This window comes from Mastigoproctus giganteus, chromosome 10 (genome assembly GCF_048544385.1).
Source record: "Mastigoproctus giganteus isolate SK-2022 chromosome 10, ASM4854438v1, whole genome shotgun sequence".
Taxonomy (NCBI): Eukaryota; Metazoa; Arthropoda; class Arachnida; order Uropygi; family Thelyphonidae; genus Mastigoproctus; species Mastigoproctus giganteus.
Genome location: NC_143584.1, coordinates 151,961,228 through 151,987,427, shown reverse-complemented (window position 1 = coordinate 151,987,427; position 26,200 = coordinate 151,961,228). Strand labels below are relative to the sequence as shown.

The window sequence follows — 26,200 nt, the reverse complement described above, 5'->3', positions numbered from 1 at the left end:
TTATTTATTTATAATGTATTTTATTTTTAAATCACTACTAATTTAGGGTTTTATTTTAAAGAATTTTGAGAAAGAAAGAAAAATTCTAAAGTATTTTCCTTCTTTCCCTTTTTTAGAATATGCATAATTTTCTTTAATTCGGCTAAAATTAATATTTTATTAATTTTGAAATTTTCTAAAAGTTCTTATTTTTCTGTTTACATATAAATTCAATTACCTATAAAATCAAATACATATAAATTCTCAGTGAAGTTCACTAGGAATCCCTTAAAGTTTTTGTCTTAATATCACTGCCTTCATCTGGTTGTGTTAGTATGTTTGTTCACATGCAGGCATTCTTCACTGGTTGTAGACTGGTGTACCCCTCATAATAGACTAAACTATCTATGATAATTAATTGAAGTAATGGGAAAGGAGAAGATTATGTTCCTAGTTATTTAGAAAATGTCAATGTGATGTTTAACCAACTGAAAAAGGAAAAATTAAGAAATTTTAACTGTAAAATGTTAAACTGACCATTAATCCAAGAAACCATCTCAATATGTAGCTTCACAAGCTGTGATTTAACAGAAGAAATGAGTTTATGTAGAGAAGGTAATGCAATTCAACTTGACACAGCATAGGCAGAAAACAGATTCAAGGGTTGTGAGTTATGTAGTTGAAGCTGCCTTTTATGTTTGTTTCTTTATATGGTAATAACAGCAGCCTCCATTTTTCTTTTCATGGTGGTTACACCTCATTATATAAAAAGATTGGTCTTAAGAAGACATTAGTTATTCATCATTTTCAAAATTTACTGTTTTCTTAGCCATTAATTATTGTTCCACAGTCTGTGCTTCTTCAAAGAAAGGTTGACAAAGTTAGAAAATATGGTGTATTTTCTTTGTCAAAAATATGTCGACAAAGTTAAAAAAAAATGTAATGCTAACATGCAAGTTTATTTTTTTCTTGCAAAAATATGCTGTCATTTGAAACTTGCTTTGGTATTTAATGCATATTTTCCTCCTTTTTAAAACATAGATGCATGCATATAAACCCTCTTTCTAATTATGAAATGAAATACAGGAAATGCTATATAGGAGCCTTCTAAATGAAGGGATGTAAAACTAATGTTATTGTCACAAGTTGCCTTCATATTTCACCAAGAATAAATTGATTGTTTTTTAAATGCTACCATTTCCATCCCTCCTTCCCCACCCTTAGCTGTTTTCGATGGTCATTGCCAACTCCTTGTTCCCAACTCCGTGGCACTCAGCAATCAATGCAAAAATTTTTTTTGCTATAAATAAAAAATGTTGGGTTGAGGAGAAAGAAGTGTTATAACAACAACAGAATTTAACATTTATGGGCTAATTATAGGAAGACCAAAATGAAATCCCCCCCCCCATGATTTGGATACTTGTTGCTCATTTGGAGAGGTATGGGTTCAAGTCCCATCATAGACTGGAACCCTCTTCAGTAATAGCTGAAGGGAGTAAGCTTTCTGGAGAGAGTAAGCTTTTCTCAGTAAATTATTCCAGGTTTTTCAGTCCATACAACATTCAAATCAGCCTGTGAACACCGATGTGCATAAAAACCTAATAATAACAGCAACTATAATAACTGTTGAAAAATGAAAGGATGTGAAGTCCTATACATGGATACGGAATGTCCCGAGGAATAGTACTTTAAATTCTTTACTGCTTTACTAGAAGGCAAGTGACAGCCTTCTTCTAGGTCTGTGCATGGAAATCCCCCTCTCTTCCTCCCCAGCTTTTGTTTTACTTTTTATCGAATGATGTTGTCCATAGAACTGAACTTTGAAATATTCAGTTAAAGTAAACAAAAGAAATAATAAACAAAGTTGGAAATATAAAGGTTACTGCAAATTAATTGTGGTAATTAATTTATTTAAAATATGATTGTGAAAAATTTGAGAAATAAATTTTATTCATTATTAATTAACTAATTATTAATAATAGTTTTCTTGATTGAAAACAAATACTTAAATATAGATTACTTTTCTTTTAGAGCGTATTTATGAGGACCATGAAAATTTGGTAGAAAATTTATTGTTATGGACAAGGGATTCTTGCAATCGCATCTTATTTCTAGAGAAGGAAGAAAAGTATGACTTGTTCATTAACCCAGAGGTAATTTCAGCTTCACTCAGTATTTTATGATAATGACTGAAGTTTCCTAATACAGCAGAAGTTCAGTAATCCAACATCTGTGGGACCATGGTGGTGCTAGATTATCAGATATTTATATTATATAAATATCTAAATATTTATATTTATATTATCTGAAAGTACTTCAAGTAACCGAAAATTTCTGGTGTGATCATATGCTTTTATATCTTATTCAGTTGTTATTTTATTACTTGAAATAATAAAAATATGTAAAGAGACAAAATCAATGATGAAACAGCTTTTAGTTCTTTTTATTCTTTACACAATAGAAGAACAAACTTTATTAAACTCAGCTGTGATAACATTGCTTTTGGACAGTTGCATTGTGATTCTTTGGTCCCATTGGAAACCTTTGTGGTCATACTTCACAAAGCAGTGTTTGCTGACATTAAACTTGCTACAACATTGATTGGGCAATCTTTTATTTTATTAAGCTGTGTGGAAAGTAAAAGCGTTCAAATTTCTTTATGTGATCGACTCTCATCCTGTATGATAAGTTAATTGCAAGTGATGAATTATTACATGTGCGTGTGTGCGTGCACATATGCACGCTCGCACACAAAGTTCCAAAGATATGCAGCATAATACTGTCATAATGAACAGTGATTGAATCTTTATTATATTTTTTTTATTTTTATAATCACACGGATGCAAGCTGAATATTTGTGGGAATGTTAATACTTGAACTGAATATGGAAAGTGTTTTTTTATTTGAAAATGAAGTGTATATTTTAAAATTCATTAAAATAAAAGCTTTCATTTAAGATATCATACCTCTCACGGCCTGCAGGAAGTTAAATTTAATTAAATATGATATATCATTAATAGACAGTAATAAATAAATAAATCATTAATAAAAATTTCAAAACCACTCTGAACTATAAACAGTTGAGTTGAAAAAAAATTACACTTATTGGAAATCGTATCTAAATTTACTAAAATCCAAAACTTAGGCCAACAACCCAATAAACACTTATGCAAAAAAAAAGTTCACAAACATATTTTTCAGGGAATATGATAAAAGGCATGACATGAATGATTATTTGTAATATTGGGACAAAACCATTTATTCAGAATTAATGCCATCAGAAATAATGACTATAAAGTTAACCAAATTTTGTTTAATATAAGATACCCTATTAGCTTCTTAGTTAATTGGTCATTAATAAACATTTTTTCATTTTCCTCTTCTGAAGACTAATGATATTGAGTAGTTTTTATCAATATTTCCTTTAATGTTTTAGTCTCTTTTCGATGCTTCTCCTTTATTTTTAAAGTTGATGTAGGGTTTGAATTTTAGTAAATTTCTCTGAATTAGTTCCTAGCATGTAGTTATTAATTAACAAGAAAAAAGGATTATTTTATGTGAATAATAATTTTTTTGGTGTTTCATAGATATAATTAAGTGCAAATTATTTTCTAATGATACAAAAGATATGGTTAGCTATGAATAAGCAAAAAAAAAAAAAAAAGGGGAAAAAAAAGTCTACTCTTCACTTCTCATTCCTTCTTTTTTTTTAAATCTAAATAAGTTCTTTAAAATTAGATAGTTGCTCTTTGGTGTTTGACCAGCAAAATATACTCCAGTGAGTGCACAAAAATAAACATTTAAGTTGTTAGTAATTTTATTATTAGTTGTAAATGATTTAGTATATACAGTAAATCCTTGCTAGTCCAGATTAATTGTGGGAAGAGGTCATCTGGATTAGTGAAGCAAAAGATAGCCCTAAAAGACAAAAAAACTTAGAACACAAATAAATGGAATTAATGCTGAAAATTTAATGCATAATGCTGATGGAAATAAATTTTAAAAAATCACTGTCGAGCCTTTATTTAAAAACTATAAAAAGACAATACATTTATCAGGTAGTGTTGGTGTTGCACGCCATTGCCATGCAACACCAACACTACCTGATAAATGATTATGATATTTTTATGTTAGCATTTTGGTAATTATTGACCAGGAGGGAAATATAAATGGGAAATATTTGTAAGTGCTTGCAATATAAGCTTTTAATTTTAAAATTCATATACCCTCCATCCAGCTGTTACAACTTGTTAATAGTATTAGCCATGTGGTGCAAGAAAGCTTAAGCTTTTAAACCATTTCCTCCAAAATTTGAATTATGGCCCCTAGTTGTGGAATCATTTATAATGGTAAAAATTTCACCATCTTTCATTTTACTTCACCTCTCAGAGCTTTATACACCTCACTCAAGTCTCTTATAAGGTGCCTAGTTTCCAAATGTGTAGAAATTCAATTTTGCTTCAAAATATTCAATTTCTCCAGGCTAGTTGCCTGTCTTTGGACCCTTTCAAGAAGCTCAGTGTCTTTTTTGAGATTTAGCATTAGCATTAGTAGAGTCATATGATGCAAGAAAGCAAGCTTATGCAGCATCAGCCAAAAAAAAACAAAAAAAAAAAAAAAACGTTCCCATTTGGCTCTCCGTTCGTTCCAAATACCTGTCCAGCTGAGCCTTAAATTTATTTAGGCTATCAACTTCCACGTCAAAGGATGGAAGTCTGTCCACCAACTAACTACCCACTGGCTAAAGGCAAACTTCCGCACATCTATCCTACATCTGTCTTTCCTCAATTTGAATTTATGCCCTCTCAGGTGATTATTCTGAGAAAGAGGAAGAATCCCATCAGCATTGAGTATGCTCAAACCATTCAAGACTTTGTACACCTCAGTCAGATCACCTCACAGGTGCCTAGTCTCCAGAAACTGTAATTTGCAAAATTTAAGCCTTTCTTCGTAAGAGCAACCCTTTGTTCAATACTTGAACAAAGTTTAGTTTTAGTACTTGAACATAATATTCAAAGTGTGGTATTACAATTGCCTTATACAGTGGGATTATGATTTCTGTGCCTCTAAGCAAATGTTTGATAATTCATCAGTAGGACTGTGGGCCTTCCTTGCCACCTGTACATGCTGCTTGGAGAACATCATGTTTGATCACATCTTAAGTTCCGGTGGATTTCATGCAGTTAAATCTCAACTGAATTGACTGAAATTAATTAGTTTCATTAATCATAGTGAAAATTATACTTCAAGTCCATTGTAATTAAATTTTAGTTCTGGCAATCTGTGAGAAGTACTCAGTTTTAAAAGTAGGTTTTTCTAAGTCATTATAGCATTAAACTAAAGTATTAAATTTCTTTTTTTGGAAAAAGAAAAAAAAAAAAAAAAAGCCTTTTCATTGTATCACTTTCTTGAATACTCGAATACCACTGTGAATAAATAAATAATTAAAATCACCTACACAATTTTAATTATATATTTACTTGCAGATTTTAATTATTTATAAATCATCCATATAAAATTAAAATGCTACTTAATGTAACTGTATAATTTAAATACAATAAAACTAGATAAAAATGATAAAATTTAAAAGTAATTATAAACTCAGGAGCTTTCTGAAGCCTAAGCTTTCTTTATCAGTGGATAAACATTCTAATTTCAAAACACTAATTATTTCATAGCAATACATGACATGACATGACATGGCCACCACAAATTTGTTCTTGCATAATTATCAAATTCATTTCTTAATTTGATATTTGCTCCACCATTCCTCAGTGGCATTGTATTAGAAAGGTGGTGTATATATATATTACTTATGTATCTTGCTAATAACATGACACCTTTATTTATTGACTGTGACACCTTTGATGATTTAATTTATACTGAGAGAGAGAGAGAGAGAGAGAGATTTATAAATCTCTTGTTGAGTGAAAAATTGCTACATACTTTTATATTCTCTTTAAGAGGAAATAATTTTAAATAAAATTGCTTTTTAAAGGATTGGTTAGTTTTCAAAGCAAAGAAGAACTCTTTTCTAGACTTAACCTAAATGAAGAAAGCAATATATACAATAGTAGGACTTCATTTGTAATAGATATCTAACAAAAATGAATACTTACTATTCTTGTACTTCACCCCCTTCCTGTGAATTTACATTATAGCAAGTATTACTGTTTTTACTTTTTTCTGTTTCCACTTTAGATCTTGATTTGATATACTGTGAAAGCAAGGCAAAACACAATAATTGTGTTTTGCCTTGCATAAAATCAAAAGAGCTTTTATTTCTGTGTTTAAAATATATATTTCTTTTTGCAGCTGTTTTATTGTGTGTGTGTGTGTGTGTGTGTGTGTGTGTGTGTGTGTGTGTGTGTGTGTGTGTGTGTGTGTGTGTGTGTGTGTGTTTACTGTCAGTAAAATAACCAGTTAATATGAATTATAAAAAATCAATAGCCTATTTGTAAGGTTTTTTACTTTGATGTAATGGCATTTTACTACATTAGGATATTGGACTGAAAGTAAAAAATGATGTTAATGTTAAATTTCTGAAATAAAAAAAATCAGTAAATATTTGTCTTTTTTCCATAGGAGTATCTCCTGGGTGGAAGTTCTTCTGAAAAAGGCAGTGAACTAGATGATGAAGCTAAAACTACTTTGTTAGAGGTACTGATAATTACACTTACTAGATATATAATTTGGAATATCTTTGTACATATGGTGTTTAATTTTTCTAATTTGTTTAGAGAGAGAGAGAGAGAGAGAGAGAGAGAGAGAGAGAGAGAGAGAGAGAGAGAGAGAGAGAGAGAGAGAGAGAGATAATCTTTAATTCCCTTCACGGCCAAAAAGCCAGGGGTTTACATTTTTACAGCCTCCCGAAACTTCCGGGAGAATCGAACAATTAATTTACAAAAACAGGTAATTTTACAAATGAAAACATTTTTTGATACAAAGGACAGAACTCCGTACGAGAGTTAGGTCTGATTGAGCTGGCTTAACATCGAGATAAGAGCACCAGCTCAACCAGACAGGAACAGATGCAAGGTACACATGTCATTGCTGATTAGTCCTACTAGTCATAATTTTTTTCCGGTAAGTCCGGTCAACAGCAAATTTGTTCAGGTCAGCGTCAAGTGCCTGGGTTTGCTTGAACATCTGCTGAGGGAGGAACCTGTCCGAGAGATGGAGTCGTGTTGAATGCGGGTAGAGCTCGGGATTGGCCCTAAGGGCAGCAGGGGGAATCCTCCAGCCACAGGTATCCCAGAATGAAGGTGTTGCGATTATGCCTGCTATCATCTTGACTGTTGCTAGGAGGCGTTGGTCGTCGACTAAGGTGGGAAGCCATGGAATCCCGAGAGAGTTGGCAAGCTGCGTGGTACGAATCAGAGCTGGAAGGTTGCGCTTCCTGTTGGCCCACTTTAGGAGCCAGAATTCTGTGGCAAAGAGTGGTTTCTTTATCGACGGTGCCGCTGACGCCCAAATTTCAGCAGCATAGAGTAAAGGTAGAAAGATAATTGTTCTTATGTATCTCACGGTTGTCTTTTTATCTCTGATATGAAGGAGATGATGCTGTTTTGCTATCCACCGGAGTCTTGAAGCACGTGTGAGGAGCATGTCTGTGTGGGCGTTGAATCGAAGTTTGGAGTCGAATACAATGCCCAGATCACGATGGCTGGATACAATTGGGATGAGGGTGTTTCCGACCGAAGGCTGGAGAGAAGAAGGAGTTTGCTTCAATGAATACACCATGAATTTGGACTTAGCAGGATTGATCTTGAGCCCAAACTGGCAGAGGTAAGATGTGACTGCAGTGAGAGTGTTGTTAATTTCAGTTTTTACCAGATCAAAGTCTTGACCAGGGATGATGGGAGTGAGTATCTTGATATCATCTGCATAGCTCAGTAGACATTGAGAATGTGCAACCAGTGGGAAGATAATAGATGAGAACAGAAGGCCGGAAAGTACCCCTCCTTGTGGGACTCCTGCGGTGACGGATCTAGTAAGGGTGCGATCTCCTGTATGAAGCTTTATAACTGTTATTCAGAAGAGAGGAGAGAAAGCATAATATGTTCCCTGTGATCTGGAAGTGGCATTCCAGGAGAGTGAGTAGTTGGTTTACTTGGACGGCGTCAAATGCAGCCTCAATGTCTAAGTAAGTAACAGCTAATTCGCGCCTTTTCTCGAATGCTGACAAGATAGTATTCGTGGTGGCTAGCAGATTGGTGATCGTTGGTCTGTTTGGAAGGGAGTAGTGAATTTGGGCTGGATTACTGGGCAAGATCTGCTTGGTGAGGATGGGGAGTAAGGTCTTCTCCAGGAGCTTCAGTAGGCTGGAGTTGGAGACGGGTCGGAAGTGTTTAGGTTTCGACGGCGACTGAACTTTGGCTAAAGGTTTGATGAGATAGTTTTTCCATTGCTGTGGGAAAATCTGGTTCGAGAGTAACTGGTTGAAGATAATTAAAAGTGGCTGAATAATATACGGACTTAGACATTTGAGCATGAATTGGGGAACTCCATCATCACCAGTGGTTGACGAGGCAGGTAGAGAATTGATGGCAACGATCAGCTGTTGTTTTGTGATCTGAATGGTGTTCAACACTTCTTGCTGGGTGGGCTCTGTTAGTAGAGCCAGATCTGAGTTTGGCATAGGATTACGATTAAGTCTTGTGACGAAATCGAGCCACAATTCAGGATCAAGTTGCAAAAGAAAATGAAGGTTCACTTTCTTGTATGGAATTTTTCCTTTAGCCAGATCTCGGTTAACGTATAATTTGATTACCTCAGATTTCAGGCGATTAAATTGAGCCCGTGCCCTTGAATAAACGATGCGATCATTGACATTTTGCGACTGTTTCCATGTGCGATGGAGCTGTTGCTTCAGCTGGAAACTCATTTTGAGTTCTGAATTCCACCAAAGTCTTGTATATGGACTGATTGTGATTTTTTTTTTAGAGGCAGCATATTTGGCAACCGTGTTGATCCAGTTTGTGAGAATGTTCACAGCTAGCTCTGGGTCACAAGTCTCTAAGGTCACCCAGGGAATGAGAGAGGCGGCTCTGATGCACTTATCAACACTAGTGTAGATAATTGCATCAGATTTGGGGGCTGGCAGATATGCAGTCACATGTATTGGGACATGATCAGAGTCAAATGACATTTCTGCAATGTAATCAAAGGTGCAAGGGATAGAGGCTAGAACTAGATCTAAGAGGTTATTCCCCCTGGTTGGAGCTTCATTAATAAGTTGTAGATCAGCACATCTCAAGTGTGCCAGAAGATCCTTTTTCAGATTAGATAGCTGAGGAGGTAAATTGAAATCACTACAAACTAAGTGAGAAGCTGTGGGATGCAGCTGATTGATTATCCAGTTGGAAATTTGCTGGGAAGGCGTTGGAGGTATGTACACCCCACAGATGTCAAACGTCACGAAGTTGTATCTTAACGTAACGAGGATTGCTTCATAGTTAGGGGAGTTACTGGATTTATTATCCAAAGCTTGAAAGCGAATTTCTTGTAAAATATTGCGATGCCTCCACCCTTGCATGCAGTCCGAGATGTGAATACGACCCCATAATCAGCTGGGGCAGCTGCTGCTAGGAATTCTTCATCGTCATTGAGCCAGGTTTCGGTGATGGCGAGCAGGTCAAAATATCCGGGGAGCAGAATCTGCTCCATAGTGTTAAGCTTGTTCCTAAGACTATGCACATTCTGATAAAAGATGGTGCAGGCAGGTACTCTAGGTACTTTGATACGGACGGGTGGTCTCTGACATGGCACTACTCGATTCAGCGGGGTGTGTCTAGGACTGATGAGCACAGGGATCGGCATATTGGTGTTCCGTGTCTGTGGTTCTGGTTGCGGTAACGAGAACTACTAGCTAGATAAAGGGTAATACTGAAATACATTCACTTTTTTCTCTAAAAATCCCATGATAATAAGTGTCCATAACTATAGACTTGTTTTGAACCATCAGTTATGCATTAAAATTTTAATAAAATAAAAAAAAATAAATGTAGTAAGTAATTAAACCATAAAAATACAATAGGATAATAATGCACATAAAAATATAACTGTAAAATATAATAAAAACAAATTATAAAATGATTCAGGGAAGCCTTTTTAGTATTAGTACACTTCATTAACCTGAAAATTTGTACAAAAAATGACAGTGATGGTAGGGGGGTCATATAAATTTACAGAGGCACAAAAAAAATGAGATGGGGGGGCCTGAATCAGAAAAAAAAAGTTATCAGTGAAAGAAATGAAAATGGAAGAAGGCATGTAGATAGATGATAAAATGTGTTCACAAGAAATCAGAGATGTACTATTGAATGTGTCATGAAGGTGAACCCACTCCAGATCTCTCCACAGTACAACTGACTCCAAAAGTGGATGGATGTGCATCCCTGGTCTTGATTGATTTTTCTTGGCTTTATGACGTGATGAGCAATGAAATGAGCAGTGAGAGACCAGGATGTGGAGAAGGTGATGCTGCTGCCGCCAAGAGAGCCACATTGTGGGCCACGCATTACTACCAAAAACATTGGCATTTTTGGTCTTAGTTGCTGGTTCTTGGGTTTATTTTTAGAAATAATACCTCAAACCATCACTTATCCATGCTAATATTAGCAGTATGGCTAAATGATGCAAGGAAAAAGGTTTTTCTGCATCTGCCAAAAAAGAAAAAAGCAATCCAATTCTGCTTTAAATGTAACCGAACTCCTCCTTAAACATTGTGGCAGACAGTTTATTCCATTCAATGCACTGCCCCAAAAGTAACTTCATGAAATCCAGCTTCGTTACTCCTAAAGTTTTATATTTACACTCTTGTCCTGTTTCTTGTCTCTCTTAATAATGAGAATATACCTCTCCTCGTTCATTTTATTGATACCCTTCAGGGACCATCTCCTTATCTGAAGTGCACTTAATAATAATAAATATAACATGGATATGAATGCAGCCCTCTCCTCTCATCTATTTAAACATTCTGATCTTTTTTGGATTCCATATATTTCCTGGTAAATCAGCACTTTTTTTTTTTTTTTTTTTTTAAAGAATACAGGTAGTTCCCTCTTTACGAGTTTTCGCTTTATGAGTTTTTTTTTTTATCAAGTATCAACAAAATCTAAAATATAATCATTAATTGCAAAAAATGAATGTTAAACATTCATAAATATTGCATTTCAAACCACGCACGTAGCTGTACAATACGGTGTACCCAGCTTTACGATATTAATCCATTCCAGAGACACCATCGTATCAAGAAAATATAATGTGAACCCAGTAAAACGTTTTTTTTTGATAATTTGTTCCATGACCTCGGAAGTTTAAATTTTCACTGTAGTAGTAGTAGTGGCATGTGATGCAAGAAAGCAAATGTATGAGCTTATGCAGCATCAGCCAAAAAAAAAAAAAAAAAATCACACCATTCCCTCCAAATGCCTGTCCAGTTCCTCCTTAAATTTATTCAACCTATCAACTTCCACAACAACAGATGGAAGTTTGTTCCAGCAATTAACCACCCGCTGGCTAAAGGCAAATTTCCGCACATCTATTCTACATCTGTCCTTTCGTAATTTGAATTTATGCCCCCTTAGGTTCTTAATCTGAACAAGTGGAAGGATCCCATCAGAATTCAGTGTGCTGAACCCATTCAAGGCCTTATACACCTCAATCAGATCACCGCGCAGGTGCCTAGTCTCCAGCCACTGCAATTTGCAGAACTTAAGCCTCTCTTGATAAGAGAATCCCTTCATTCTCCTCACCAATCTTGTTGCCCTTCTCTGTACACGCTCAAGTAAATCTACATCCTTCCTAAAATGAGGCCTCCAGACTCTCTAAAAGGTCGTTTTTATAGTGTAAATTGTATTAGTTGCCAATTCAAATCATTAAAATGCACTATACTTTCATCATTATAATATGTTCTGTTATAAGAACCAATTTTGAATGGCTTTATGATATTTTTCTAAAGCACATTTCTGGCAGTCATGAACATAAAACAATTTGCACTTTCTGGTTTTTTGGGCTTTTCTGTTAGTGCAATCAATTATAAATGAGTAGTAAACTGAATGTTATTGCATTTGCGAAAATACCGATAGCTGAAATTGTGTGGTTTTTACGTTATTATGGTGAAATGTGTTTCCCCTTTACTGAAATCTTCAATCGTATAAAACACATAAATAAATTTTTAGAATCTTCTCTTCATTCCTTTCTTTTTTTTTTAAGCTTCATAAACTTGTTACTCCGCGCAAATTGTGTTAGTTGCAATTTGTGCGTTCCGTTAAAAAATGCTTATGCATGCTATTGAATTTTAAAAAGAAAAGAGAAGATTACCTTGGAAATAAATGCTTCTTGAAGCATTTCTGAAGACGACGACTCCTTGTGCAACAAACCAAAGAGTGCCGAGCCAATATTGAGTGATCAATGAGTGTGCATTTAGTCGATGATGGTGAAGAATAGACATTCTTTAACATTTGTAAGTCATAATTAATTTCTCTATTATTATAATTTGCTTGATTTTACGGGCTATGTTTTCATTTCTTTGGATAAATCAATCATTGTTTAAATGTAAACTAATTAGCCAACTAATTTCATTTTTGATAACGTAACCCTATTTTTAACATTATGTCTATGGGAAATAAATTCTCACATTGCAATCACACACTAGGAACGAATTAACTCTTAAAGTTGGGGACTACCTGTACTTCTTTCTTATTTCATGCTCTGTTTGATATCTAAGTGGTTCTAAAGGTAGTAGCTCATAAGAGTTTCGGTGTGCATTTTGCTGATAAATACTCTTCCACAGCTATGTCAGTTGACTAAAAATTGATTAATCAGGGAAATGGGTTTTAGGCAGCACCTTCCTTGTGTTTCTGATAACAATATTCAATTCCAGTATACAAAAGCCTATCTCCTTTCTATTTTAACATATGGTTCTGAAATTTGGCTTACTATAGCTGCATTTCACTAAGGGATTGATCTCAATTGACTATATGATACTAGCCTTTAATACTGCCATCTTTTCACTTCAAGCCCTGGGTGCCAAGTGATTGTGATTGAGCATTTTCTCTGTGTTTAAAGTGCTATTGTCTAAAAGCGATTAATAATTCTTTTACGTTCCTGTCCTTAAGAAATTTATTTATTTAATAACAGCTCCTGTTACAAAAGTATAGAGCAAGAAAGGAAAACCACCTTTCTTTATTTTTATTACTAACCCTTACTGCTGTATGCTTGGTCATACCAGGCACTGCTCCTGCCTTCCCATGGCAGGGCAGGAAACCTTGGCAGAACAGTTAATCTGCCAAGGGCCAAGAGGAGCTAATATGGATCACAATTTGTTTCTGCCTCTACAGCTGACAAGCTTTCTGCCAGAAATAAATACTGAACATGACACATCGCAACCCAAGAGGTTTAAAACCAATTCCTTAGTGACAGAGTTTCCTGCATTTCTCATAATGCACTCTCTTACAGATCAGCCTCTCAGTAAGCTGTCTCCACTCCTTATCCAGAAACACCTGGAAAGTTTGGCAGGATCTCCTAAGACAGTCAAGAGACTGCAATCAGGGGACCTGCTGGTGGAAACAGTAAACTGCAGACATTCTGAGAAACTGCTAAAACTTGCAAACTTTGCTGGAATTCCAGTAAAAGTTTCTCCCTATGCAACCCTAAATATATCTAAGGGTGTTGTATCCAGCTGGGATCTATTGAATGTCTTGGAGGAGGAGATAAGTCAAGATCTTCAGGAGCAAAATATAATCGCAGTGAAAAGAATCATGGCCAAAAAGGACAACACACTAACATCTACAAGGAATATTATCCTCACTTTTAATACCCCAAACCTACCTTCATCCATAAAAGCAGGTTATCTTCTTTGCTGCATTCGACCCTACATTTCTAATCCCTTGAGATGTTATAAGTGCCCAAAGTATGGCCACTCTCAAATGGCATGCAGAGGAATCCCAGTTTGTCCCAACTGTAGGTCCTCTGATCACACCCACAGTGATTGTTCGGCAACAGAAATAACCTGCCCTAACTGTAAAGGCAACCATACTGTTTATTCTAAGACATGCAATAAATGGAAAACTGAAAAGAAAATTGTGAAATATAAGATCGAAAATAAAGTAAGCTTTCAAGATGCAAGGAAATTAATTGCTCCCGCTATTACTAAACGAACGTACTCCAGTAGGTGCCTCTGTAGCCAGGTGGGAAGGAGCAGCAGTGTGTAGCACACGCTTCTTGATTAGACTGGGGTTCGAGCCTGTCACCACCAAATACGGAGGATGCGGAAAGGTCAGGGAATGACCACCGCATATCCCGGAGCAATATGGCCTTAGTTGCTAATGCTCCTAAAAACCAAATAACAACAACAACAACATACTCCAGTGTTGCTCCAAAATATATATCAGTGGCTACCCAAACTGATGTTAGTCCTTTTAAACACTTTAATCTCCGACTGGGCTCAGACTGTTCTCTCTCAACAACAGTCCAATATCCCCAAGCAGTTGAACCAGTAAAGCAATACTGCTCCTACAGTACCAGCGAAATCTCCTTCTCCTCCTTCTCCTCCAGTGATTGCTGCTACATCAGATAATTGAGATTCAAACATAAAAAAGAATATTCAGGACACATCAATGGATTCAATTGTCTCATCCAGACAGGAAGACCCAATCTCAGAAATATGTGTGGAAGAAGATATGGATACCGGTTGGCCATTCTTCTTCACAAAAGACAAATCGAAGCCTGAATGCTCTTAACCAGTCACATTAAAGAAACAGTCAGATACAGCTTCTTTTACTAAACACCAATAATGCCTTATATTCTAAAATGGAATTGTAGAGGAGTTCGTAGAAATTTAACTATATTCAAGATTTAATTAACCGCTACTCGCCAATTGGTTTCTGTCTACAGGAAACCTATCTAACTTCTCTCAAATTTCTACCACACATAAAGAACTATTCTATCTATTGACAAGATCGTAATACTTCGAATTCCGCCTGTGGAGGTGTGGCCATCTTGGTCAGCTCAAAGATTCTGACCAAACAAATTGTTTTGCAAACTGAAATTGAAGTTGTTGCCGCACAGTTGATAACCCAGATTGCACTGATTACCGCTGATTAACCCAGATACAGCTGATTGCTGCTACTAGCAGCAATCAGCTGTATTAGCAAACCTGCTAATACAGCTACCTTCACCTGTCTGTCTCTTGGGGGATTTCAGTAGCCACCACTCCTTATGAGGATCGACTAAATTAGATAGACATGGCTGACTAATTGAAACCTTTTTGGATAAGCAAAACCTTATCATTCTTAATACTGATCCACCCACTCACATACAATTACCAACTGGACAAACTTCTGCAATCAATCTCTCGATATGCTCCCCGATTCAGTTTCCAATCATGGAATGGTCTGTTATGGATGATCCCATGGGCAGTGACCATTTTTCGATTATTTGCAATCTGCTCATTGCACAACCACCATTAGCCCAACCCTGCAGGAAGTGGAAGTTCTCTTAAGCCAACTGGGTTAAATTTCAGCCAGCTGTCACCCTGGATGAGAAATTTATACGAACACAGTCGATAGATTAAGCCACAGATTATGTAACTTTACACCTACTATCTGTGGCTAAATGCTCAATTTCATTGTTGAATCCCCAGTCCCGATGGCACCTTAACTATTGGTGGAATGAAGACTGCACAAAAGTAAAGAAGTTAAAAAAATTAAGGCATGCAATTTATTTCGTAGATCCCCAACTCCAGCTAATCTTATTAGCTACAAGAAGCTAAGGGCAAAAGCATGTCTCATTCAAAGGCAAGCCAAGAAGAATTCTTGGATTCGGTTTGCATCTACCATAAATAGAAACACTAACTCCAGGTTAATATGGAAGAAAATTAAGCAGATCTCTGGAAATTTCCATCCATCCCTTCACCAATTCTTTCATGGAAAGGGCAAGAACTCTCTGCTCCTGAGGCCATAGCAGATGCCTTGGGCAAAACCTTTGCCCAAGTTTCAGCAGCATCAACTTATTTTCCAGATTTCCAGAAAATAAAGACTAAGATTGTTCAGTCTTAGTCTTTATTCCATATAACCAACATCTTCAGTATTCTGAACTTCTACACGCCACTAAAACAACACTCAAGAGTGCTGCTGGGCCAGATGGAATATATTGTTACAAAATATTGGTGACAAAAATTTACAAATACTGCTGGTCTACTGTAACTGAATATTTCTGGAAAACATTTATCCCAGCTCTTGGCATCATGCCACAATTCTTGCCTTTTTTGAAACCTGGAAAAGATCCTACCAGTCCGTATCGTTACTGACCAATTTCCCTCTTCAGTTGCCTTTGGTAAATTACTTAAACATTATCCATAATTGACTTGTTTGGATCATCAAAATGCAACACCTAATGAGTAATAATCAGCATGCTCATCAGAACAGGTCCTCCTTAGATGTCATGGTCAATGCTGAGTCTGCAATTCGCAATGCCTTTGTAAAAATGAACACCTTGTTATGGTTTCCATAGACATAGAGAAGGCATTTGATACTACCTGGTGTCATGGCATTCTCAGTGACCTTCGTGCTCTTGGTCTACGAGGCAACCTGTCTATATTCATTAGGAACTTCCTCCAGAATCGTTTGATCCAAGTTAAATATCACAACTCACTTTCTTTGACATTTTTACAGAAAGGAGAAGTACAACAAGGGTCTGTACTGAGTGCATCCCTTTTTGCCCTTAGAATTGATTCCATCACAAAAGAACTTCCAAATGTTCAGACCTACCTTTATGCTGATGACCTCTCTGTTTCTTGCCATTCTCAGAACGTGAGATCCATTGAATGGTAATTACAGATATCCCTGAATAAAGTCCAAAAGTGGGGCAATGTGCAATGGCTATCATCTGTCACAGCAGAAAACCTTTGAAATCCACTTTTGCAATCAGCGTAAATTACATACATATCCTGAACTTCAGTTGTCAAACTTTACCATTCTACGAATGATAAATTTCTTTGAGCACATTAAATTTGTGCATACTACCTGCCTGAAAAAGCTGAACATACAAAAGCTTTATCTAACTTGCCTTGGGGAGCACACCATACATCTTTGCTGCTCTTATATAGAGCAGTGATCAGATCCTGTTTGGATTATGTTGCTCCAATGTATGATTCTGCCCGAAAGAGTACACTACTCTGGCTGAATCCTATACAACATAGTGCATTGCAGATTGCCCTTGGTGCTTTCGGGACATCTGACATCTCCTACCCATAGTTTATATATTGAAGTTCATGAGCCTCCTCTTTGTATCCGCAGGGAAACACTATTTCTTAAGTATGCAGCCCGAATACAAAGTTGATGTCAGCATCCTATCGAGTGCAAAATCTCTAGAAATAAACCCAGTAAAATAAGACCAGCAGGCTGCATTGAATTAATACAGAGTTGGAATGTTCCTATTTTCAACAGGCAACAAGTAATGAATTACTCTCAACCACCTTGGACTCCCCTTTCTCAATTAACTCACAATACTTACCTTCATAAATGGAGAAAGAATCGTGTACCGATAATCAACGTGAAACAACTCCATGCAAGCCATATTCAGAAATATGCTGATTTTTTTACCGATATATACTGATGGATCCAAATTGCATTCAGCCATTGGTGCAGCAGCAGTATTTCCCTCTAATATCATTTTGGCTGCCCTTCCACCCAAGTATAGCAGCTTCTCAGCAGCACTCCATGCAATTAAATTAGCTTTAGGAAACCTGAATCGCTACCCATCTCTAAAATACATAGTATACACAGACTCCCTCAGCTCAATTACAGCAATGCAAAACTCCTCCTATAAAGTTCACCCTTTGCTAGATCAAATCAGAAGTCTCCTATTGCAAATTGAAGAACGTCATCAATCAGTGACCTTTTGCTGGACCCAGCATATTCAGGGATAAAGGGGAACAAACTTGCTGACAAAACTGCTAAAAATCCATCAACTTTTGATTTAACCTCTGTTCCTGTTCCAGCATATCACTACAATCACACATACAAGCAGCATGTCTGATGCAGCGGAAAGAGCTTTAGTACTCTAGCACTAGTGCAAAAAGAAGTGGTACTTGCACAGGCATGAATAGGACATACATGTCATACCCACCCGCCATCTACTCACAGGAGGGGATCCTCCTCAGTGTCCACACTATTCAGCACATTTATCAGTGAAACATCCTGATTGACTGCCCACAGTATCAGTAGGACAGAACATCTGTCCCGTGTTCCTTGACAAATCTGGGAGAATGGGTGACATTAAAACATATTATTGGCAATGAAGCAAATATAAATGAATTTTTCTCTTTTCTGAAAAAAATTGGAATGTATCATAAATTCTGAAAGATCTCCATAATAAAAATGAAGTCATTACAACTTATTCTGTTTTTTAGCATTTCCCTATGAATAGTCGCACCATAGCCTCATCAGCTTATGTGCCATTAAACACACACACACACACACACACACACACACACACACACACACACACACACACACACACACACACACACACACACACACACACACACACACACACACTTCAAGGTTATTGGAGTCCAAGAATCTTAACTTGTCTTCTCTGGTGATGATAATTAGGTGAAATCCCTGTATTCTTGCTACAGGCTATATCCTAACATCTGGCAAGTTCCTTTCATTTAGAGGAAAGTAAGGCTGGGTTGGTGAGGCCTGTCCCCACAGTGCCCAGAACACCAGACTAGCCTTCCTTAGTTACTGTAGACAGGGCCGCTGCAAGTGGGTAGGCGAGGTAAGCGTCACTTACGGGTGGCAGTTCAGGAGGGCGGCAAAAATTTTTTTGACATATACAAGTCAGACCTCTGGTTAACGAACTTCTTTATACAGAAATTTTCTATTTAGCGATTTTTTTTTTTAAAATCCCCCTGGGTAATTATATTTATAATAGTTTCAGTAGAGCAAAGAAAATTTTCATATGATGAACGGATTACGAGACTTTACTGGGAGTGCATTGTTTGCACCTCTGCCCTTCAGGCAAATGAGTCAATTAGTGCTGCTGCGAATTAAGAGCTAAAGGGATTACCATTCTGCAACTTAGTGTTACTCCTAAAATCTAACCAACCACCTGTCCCACATACCCAGAATTCGCACTGGTCATCTGATTGGTTTTATACAATCAGATGATCAACGTGACTTTCAACATGGCAGGAAAATAATTTATTTGAAATAAATATCGTACATGAAATTGCAGATATATTAAGTTGTTTATCTGGATCTCTGTTTCATATTTATATTTTGCAGTTATAAAATCTTATTTTTCTTCAAGTTCTCTGCCCTCAGGCAGGTTCAGGGCACCATGCTTCTCTATCTTGTGCTATACTTTTAATTCCTATATAATTTCCTCTTATCATCCAGTCTATCGTTCCAATTCTCCTTCTCCCAACAGTTCTCTTCTCACACATCTACCTCCCATTCCCTTTCTTCTACATGCTTTCTCTTCTCAATATAAAGTTACTTTGTCTCCTTAATTCTTTACTAACGTTCTATTTCTATTTTCTATTTCTCTTCTATTTTCCTCAAAATCTCATTACTCACTCTGTCCACCCATTTCACCCTTTCCATTCTCCTCCACATCCACATCTTGAAAGGTTCTAGGTGTCTAATCTCCTCTTTCCCAGTGTCCATGTTTCAGAGCCATATAGTACAACAGTCTATATTAATGTTTTCACCATTTGCTTTCTTAATTCCTTCTTGAAATTTCTTCTCAATAGTTCTTTTCTATTACTAAATGCCTCTTTGCCCATTGCAATTCTAGTTTTTATTTCTTCCAGGATTTTTCCATTTTCTGCCATTAAGCTTCCCAAGTACCCATATCTGTCGACCTGTTCCAATATTATTCCATATAATGTTACATTGATTCTTCTTCCTGGCCTCTTTTAAATTAACATTACCTTAGTTTTATTGCTGTTAAGCTTCATATTTTACTCCTTTATTGTGCTGTTCAAGATGTCCCGGAGCTCCTTGGACATCTTGTGCTGTCCAAGATGTCCAAGGAGCTCTGTAATTCTTCATTATTAGCAATCAATAGAACAAAACATACATCAATGCTGCGTATGAATCAAATAGTATGGGGGACATGGAACACCCTTGCCTTACATCCCTACCAATGGGAAATCAGGGAATATTTTCAAGAAAATAGAACAGAGGAAGCATTCCAAAAAATTCTTGATTTGGTTAATAATATGTCTACTGTCATTGGCATTGCCGCTTAGTTTCCACAAGTAAGCACTGTACGGAAAAGATTGAAAAGACTTCATTTCGATTATGAAAGTAGAGGAAGCTATTAAGGATCCTCAACAAAATTTCAAAATTAATATTTTCTTTCAAATAATGGACACAATAATTTTCTCGTTAACTGAAAGATTTAGAAATAGGAAAGAACATGTAGAAATATTTTAAATATTTCTAAATAAAAAAAAATGGTCGTATAACAATTTCTTAAATATATGCAAAGATTTACATATTAAATTAAGTGACATTGATTGTAATGAGTCTGATATTAATGGTTTAGCATTACTGAAGAACTTAAGAGTACTTCAAATTTATATTAAAGACAATATTACTCCATCTGAAGTGTTACAATATATTTTTAAAAACAATTTTAAAGATACTTTTCCAAATATAGTATGTGAGAGTATGTCAAATATAGGATGTCAGAGTGCATTAAGAATTTATGCAAATGAGGGGAATAAAGGGGTGCTCTTACAAAGAAAGGTTTAAGTACTGCAAATTGTGGCATCTGGAGACTAGATGCCTGCAAGGTGATCTGATTGAGGTATATAAGGCCTTGAATGGGCTAAGTTAAGTAGGCTCAGTTCTGATGGGATTCTACCTCTTGCTCAGATTATGAACCTGAGGGTGCATGAATTCAAATTGAGGAGAGACAGTTGTAAAACAGATGTGTGGAAATTTGCTTTAGCCAGCAGGTTGTTGGATGCTGAAATAAATTCAAGAAAGAACTGGACAGACTTTTGGAGCGGATGGAGAGATGAATGGGAAATGGGTTTTTCCTTTTTTTTTTTTCCCTTTTTCTTTTTGCTGATGCTGTATAAGCTTGCTTTCTTGCCTCATATGCCACTACTAATGCTAATGCCAATTTTTCTGACTTTACCAGTTTCAGCTGCCTGAGGTGAACGGAGTTTTTCAAAATTAAAATTAATCAAAAATTATTTATGATCGACAGTGTCTCAACGGTGACTCTCTAATTTGGCAATAATTTCAATAGAAAATGATCATTTGGAACAAATAAACATAAATGAAATAATTAATAAATTTGCATATCTTAAAGCAAGGAAATATAAATTTGTATAATTTTTTTTAACATTATAATTTTCCTTTTATTTTATTATTGGGATAGAATACGATTAGTGTGATTTAGAATTTAAAGTTTATTTCCAGAATTTCAGAATGGTTTTATTATTTCTGTTTGTTGTTTCATTATATTATATATGTGAGATATGTTGTAATTCTTTTCTGTTTCAATAAATTAATGATTATATATGCCTTATTTTATTTTTTAATCAAAATATTTTGGGGCGGCAAATTTGATTTCACTTACTGGCAGCACATAGGCTCGCAGTGGCCCTGACTGTAGACAACAGAATCCTGATATTGGATCCTTGCACTTCCTTGAGTTGATTAAGATTTTGATCACACCAAATTTTTTTTTTTATTATCTGCTGATAGCCAATAGACCAAAGAAGTTTTAACTATTGTTTTCTCTGGCAGTATGTAATGTTAACTGACTTAAGTTGATATCTGTTAATTTCATTATATTTAGGATCCATGCTATTTCCTCTTGTTTCTTTCAAATCTAAATGTAATGTGCAATTTAAGTTTTCATACTGTAAACTCAGTTAGCTGCTACTGTACAGGGATAGACTGAGTATTACTTATTGCAATATTTTTCTTAGCCAGTGAAGTGGTATTTATTTAATTTATTTATGTACAATATGTACACTAAGAGTGGGCAACCTTTTCCTGGACTGTGCCACCTAGGAGTAGATCCAGAAGCCACCAGAATCAATTCACCCCCACTGAACTACACTTGGTGCCACCAAATGTTTAAGTGCGTAAAATAAAAATTATTTATAAAATAATTTTAATTACAGGGTGACGAATAAATTCTCATTCTTACAGAATTGATCCCACGAGGAGCTCACTAATGGTACTACTTACCTGCTTTAAATTAATGTTAAAAGGTGGTAAATATGAACCAGATCATAATTTCTGGTTGTATATATATATATATATATGTGTGTATATATATATATATATATATTCCCCCCCCACACTGGGTGGTATGCCACTAAGAAGAGCATACATATGCTACGTGTGTACTACAAGACTTGGTTGCCTCTGGTGCATACCCTTCTTCTTGTCAGGTCTCTTTTTGCAAAGCGCTCTTTCCCCATTTTTTTTTTTTTTTTTTTTTTTGTATTTTTTAGTTTTACCATGTCATAAAAATGCTTTTTTTAGATAGAAAAAAAGCAGTTTTTTTGTAAACATCTAGTAGTAATAATTTTTTTTATCCTTGTAATGAAGTTTCTATTAGGATATTTAACAGTTCATCAAAAAAAAAATAAAGTTTCTACATGGAGACTACATTCTTCAAGTAGCCATTGTTGCTTTGTAATAATCAAATACTGTTATTAATGTCTCCTGTGTTTATCATGTGAATATAACTTAACATGCTGTTTATTCCTTTTTTGGGAGGCACCTCTGTAGCCAGGTGAGCAGGAGCACCAGTGCGTAGTACACGCTTCTTGATTAGACCGGATTTCGAGCCCGTGACCACCAAATACGGCGGATGCAGAAAGGTCAGGGAATGACTACCGCATATCCCCGGAGCAATATGGCCTTAGTTGCTAATGCTCCTAAAAATCAAATAACGAACAAACAAACAAACATTTTTTGGGAGGGACAGAAAAACAATTTATTTTCATTAAATACGAGACTTAGATTTATTTTTACACATACCAACTTTTGATTTCAGTTTTGCTTATTTGTATTGATGTATAATATGTGCTAAAACCTTGGATGGAATAGAGTTTAGTAATTATATAATTTTAATACCAAAGCAAAATAATAAAGTAAGATTTTTATTTATTATTTATTTTTTTTTTTTTTTTTACAGGAATTTTTTTCCAGTTCTGGAGTTGGTGTTCCAGAAGTTGAGGGCTTGCTTTATCTTAAAAGTGATGGCAAAAAAGCGTGGAAGAAACATTTTTTTGTATTAAGGGCATCTGGGCTTTATTATTGTCCTAAAGGGAAATCCAAGGTAATTGGAGTCTATGGTTGAATCACATTTTTTTTTTTTTTTTTTTTTTTTTTTTTAGTTACATGATTACTTCAAAAATGCAACAAACTTAAGTTACAAATAAACATCATTACAGATGTTTTGACTTTAGTTTTGAATATCATCAGGACTATTAACATATATTTAAACTTAGCTATAAGTTTAGCAACTATTTAGCTATATGAAATCTATTAAATATCTGCTTTAAAATATAGTCAGGAATCAAAGCCATTGCTATATGTTTTACAGTTAGAGATATACACCGATGAGCCAAACATTATGACCACCTACGTAATATGATGTTGGTCCTTCGCGTGCAGCCAAAATAGCTCGTACCCGGTGAGACATTCATGCTACAAGATTTCTAAATGTGTCTTGTGGTATCTGGTACCAGCACGTAACCAGCAGATCCTTTAACTCCTGTAAGGTCTGTGGTTGAAACGCTGCAGATCGGAGTTCCTGTTCCAACCAACACAACCCACAGATGCTCGATGTGATTGATGTCTGGGGAATTTGGAGGCCATGGCAATACCTGGAAGTCTTCCTCATGTTCCGTGAACCAGTCTCGAACAATCTGGGTAGTGTGGCATGGTGCATTATCCTGCTGAAAGACAGCACCAGAGGGGAACACCGTTGCCATGAAAGGGCCTGCCTAGTCAGCAATGATGTTTAGGTAGGTGGTAGATGTCAGAGTGCCCGGTACATGGATGACTGGACCCAGGGTATTCCAGCAGAACATTGCCAAAAGCATGACACCGCCGCCACCACCGGCTTGTTTTCATCCCACAGTCGTTTACCTGGGGAAGTGATGCCCAGTCACTTCCCCAGGTAAACGACGCATACATACCCAGCCGTCCACATGGTGCAACAGGAAATGTGATTCATTGGACTAAACAACCTTCTTCCAATCTCTCAAGGTCCAGTTTCGATGCTCGTGTGCCCATTGTAGGCGCTGTTGCTAGTGAACAGTGGTTAGCATGAACACTCGGAGCAGCCTGCGCTTGCACAGCCCCATTTTCAGCAGGGTTCAATGTACTGTGGTGTGACACATTACTCCCACCACCAGTATTCCAATTACCGACGAGTTGCGCCACAGTCACCCTTCTGTTGCCATGTACCATCCAGGAGAGCCTTTGCTCGCATTAATCATCGATGAGCTGTGGTCGTCCAACACCTTGCCAGCGGTTCGTAAGTTTTCCCTCCTCGGACCACTTTCTGTAGGTACTAACCATGGCTGACCATGAGCATCCCACCAGCCATGCTGTTTTGGGTATGGTCTGACCCAGTCGTCTGGCCATTACAATTTGCCTGTCAAACTCGCTTAAGTCCACTGCCTTTCCCATCTCAAGAACAAGAATAACACTGATTAACGTAGCTCAGTATCAGGTGTTTTTTATACTGTGTCCCGACGTGAGCATGTGCCTTAGTTCACCTGCAGTTGCTTTGATTTGCATAATGATCACTGGTCATAATGTTTTGACTCATTGGTGTATGTAGAGGTATGTTTTTTACTAGTTGCCACACTAAACCAGTGATTTTGAGGTGAAACTTCCAGATAATTAAGTATTCAAATTAAGTACTCTAATCAAAATAGTAGAATCAATGGTATAAAATATATTATAAGCAGAGAAAAATTTGTTTTGGAATAATATGAAAATACTACCCAAACTACAATTTGATCTACAGTGGTGCTCAAAAAATTGCATTACTTGCAAAATTCACTCAAATTTCTGTTAAATGGTAATACCGTTTATGTTTTGCAATAGCAGTAACCTGTTACATCATCCATTTCTGGAATTCACTGTAATCAGTCAACATAATACATTTATTATAAAAATAATCAGAAACTGGCAGTCTAAATAAAAAGAAAAGAAGTGGATGTCTAAAAATATCTTCTGCAGTAAAGGAGAGATTTCTGGTCTGTGTATCCGAAACAGAAGATCCTCATTGACAGATTTTCAAACAGCATGGGAAAAGGATACAGGGGTAAAGACAAGTACTGCTACTGTACGTAGATGCCTCTTTATCAAGATTAGTAGCACGTTGGCCAAGAAAAAGCCTTTTTACACAAAATATGGGATCCCTGCATCTAAAGTGGGCAAAAGAGCTAGTTGGTCTGAGGATAAGCGGAAATGTGTTATTTTCTCTGATGAATCAAAATTCAACTTTGATGGTTCTGATGACTGCTAGACGAAGAATTTCATCCTAACTGTATTGTCTTCACAGTGAAACAGACTATATCTAAAATGATATGGATCTCTATTTCACATAGAGAAGTTGGTTGTCTTGAATTTGTGAAAAGTACAGTGAATCTGAGGTATAGGACATTCTTGAGACAAAATTACTTCCCACAATTAGAGATCAGTATGGGTATGTTGCCAATTGCATTTTTCAGAACAACTCTGCTCCATATCATAGAGCAAAACCATAAGTACTACTTCATAAATTTTGAAAAGGTTTTAAATTTATAAAATGTTGCATTCCTGCTTAAATAAATGTAATTTATTTTGTTGTCTTAACTTTCTACAGGTGCAAAAATGGTTGAAGGATAAATCAATTCACACAGCAACATGGCCTGGAACAGTCCAGACCTCAACCCATTTGAAAGTCGTTGGAACAAAATGGGTGTTTCAGTAATGCAAAAGAAGCCAAAAATACTTAGAGAGCTCCAGGAGGCATTAATCTGCATTTGGTACATTATCCAGTTAGTGCCACGACGTGCAGCAACTTCGAAGCAAAGGGTGGGCCAACGAAATATTAGTGTGCAGTTTTTTTTTAAAGTTATATAGATGCCTGTTGCCTATTGTCCTAATATGAGCAAAGTAATGAAAAAATAACTGATGTCATAGAATTTTTGTTATTA

At 36.2% G+C, this 26,200-nt stretch overlaps 1 protein-coding gene across 2 annotated transcripts in view; it reads left to right on the top strand.

Annotated features, from left to right (window-relative positions):
- The window catches only part of LOC150079384 (uncharacterized), a 202,521-nt gene that overhangs the window by 158,371 nt on the left and 17,950 nt on the right, over window positions 1-26,200 (top strand). For both annotated transcript variants that reach the window (XM_090382599.1, XM_090382598.1), the window contains exons 7-9: window positions 2,011-2,132; window positions 6,565-6,639; window positions 23,176-23,319. In XM_090382599.1, the coding sequence (XP_090238725.1) occupies window positions 2,011-2,132; window positions 6,565-6,639; window positions 23,176-23,319 (341 nt within the window). The remainder of the gene's footprint in view (window positions 1-2,010; window positions 2,133-6,564; window positions 6,640-23,175; window positions 23,320-26,200) is intronic.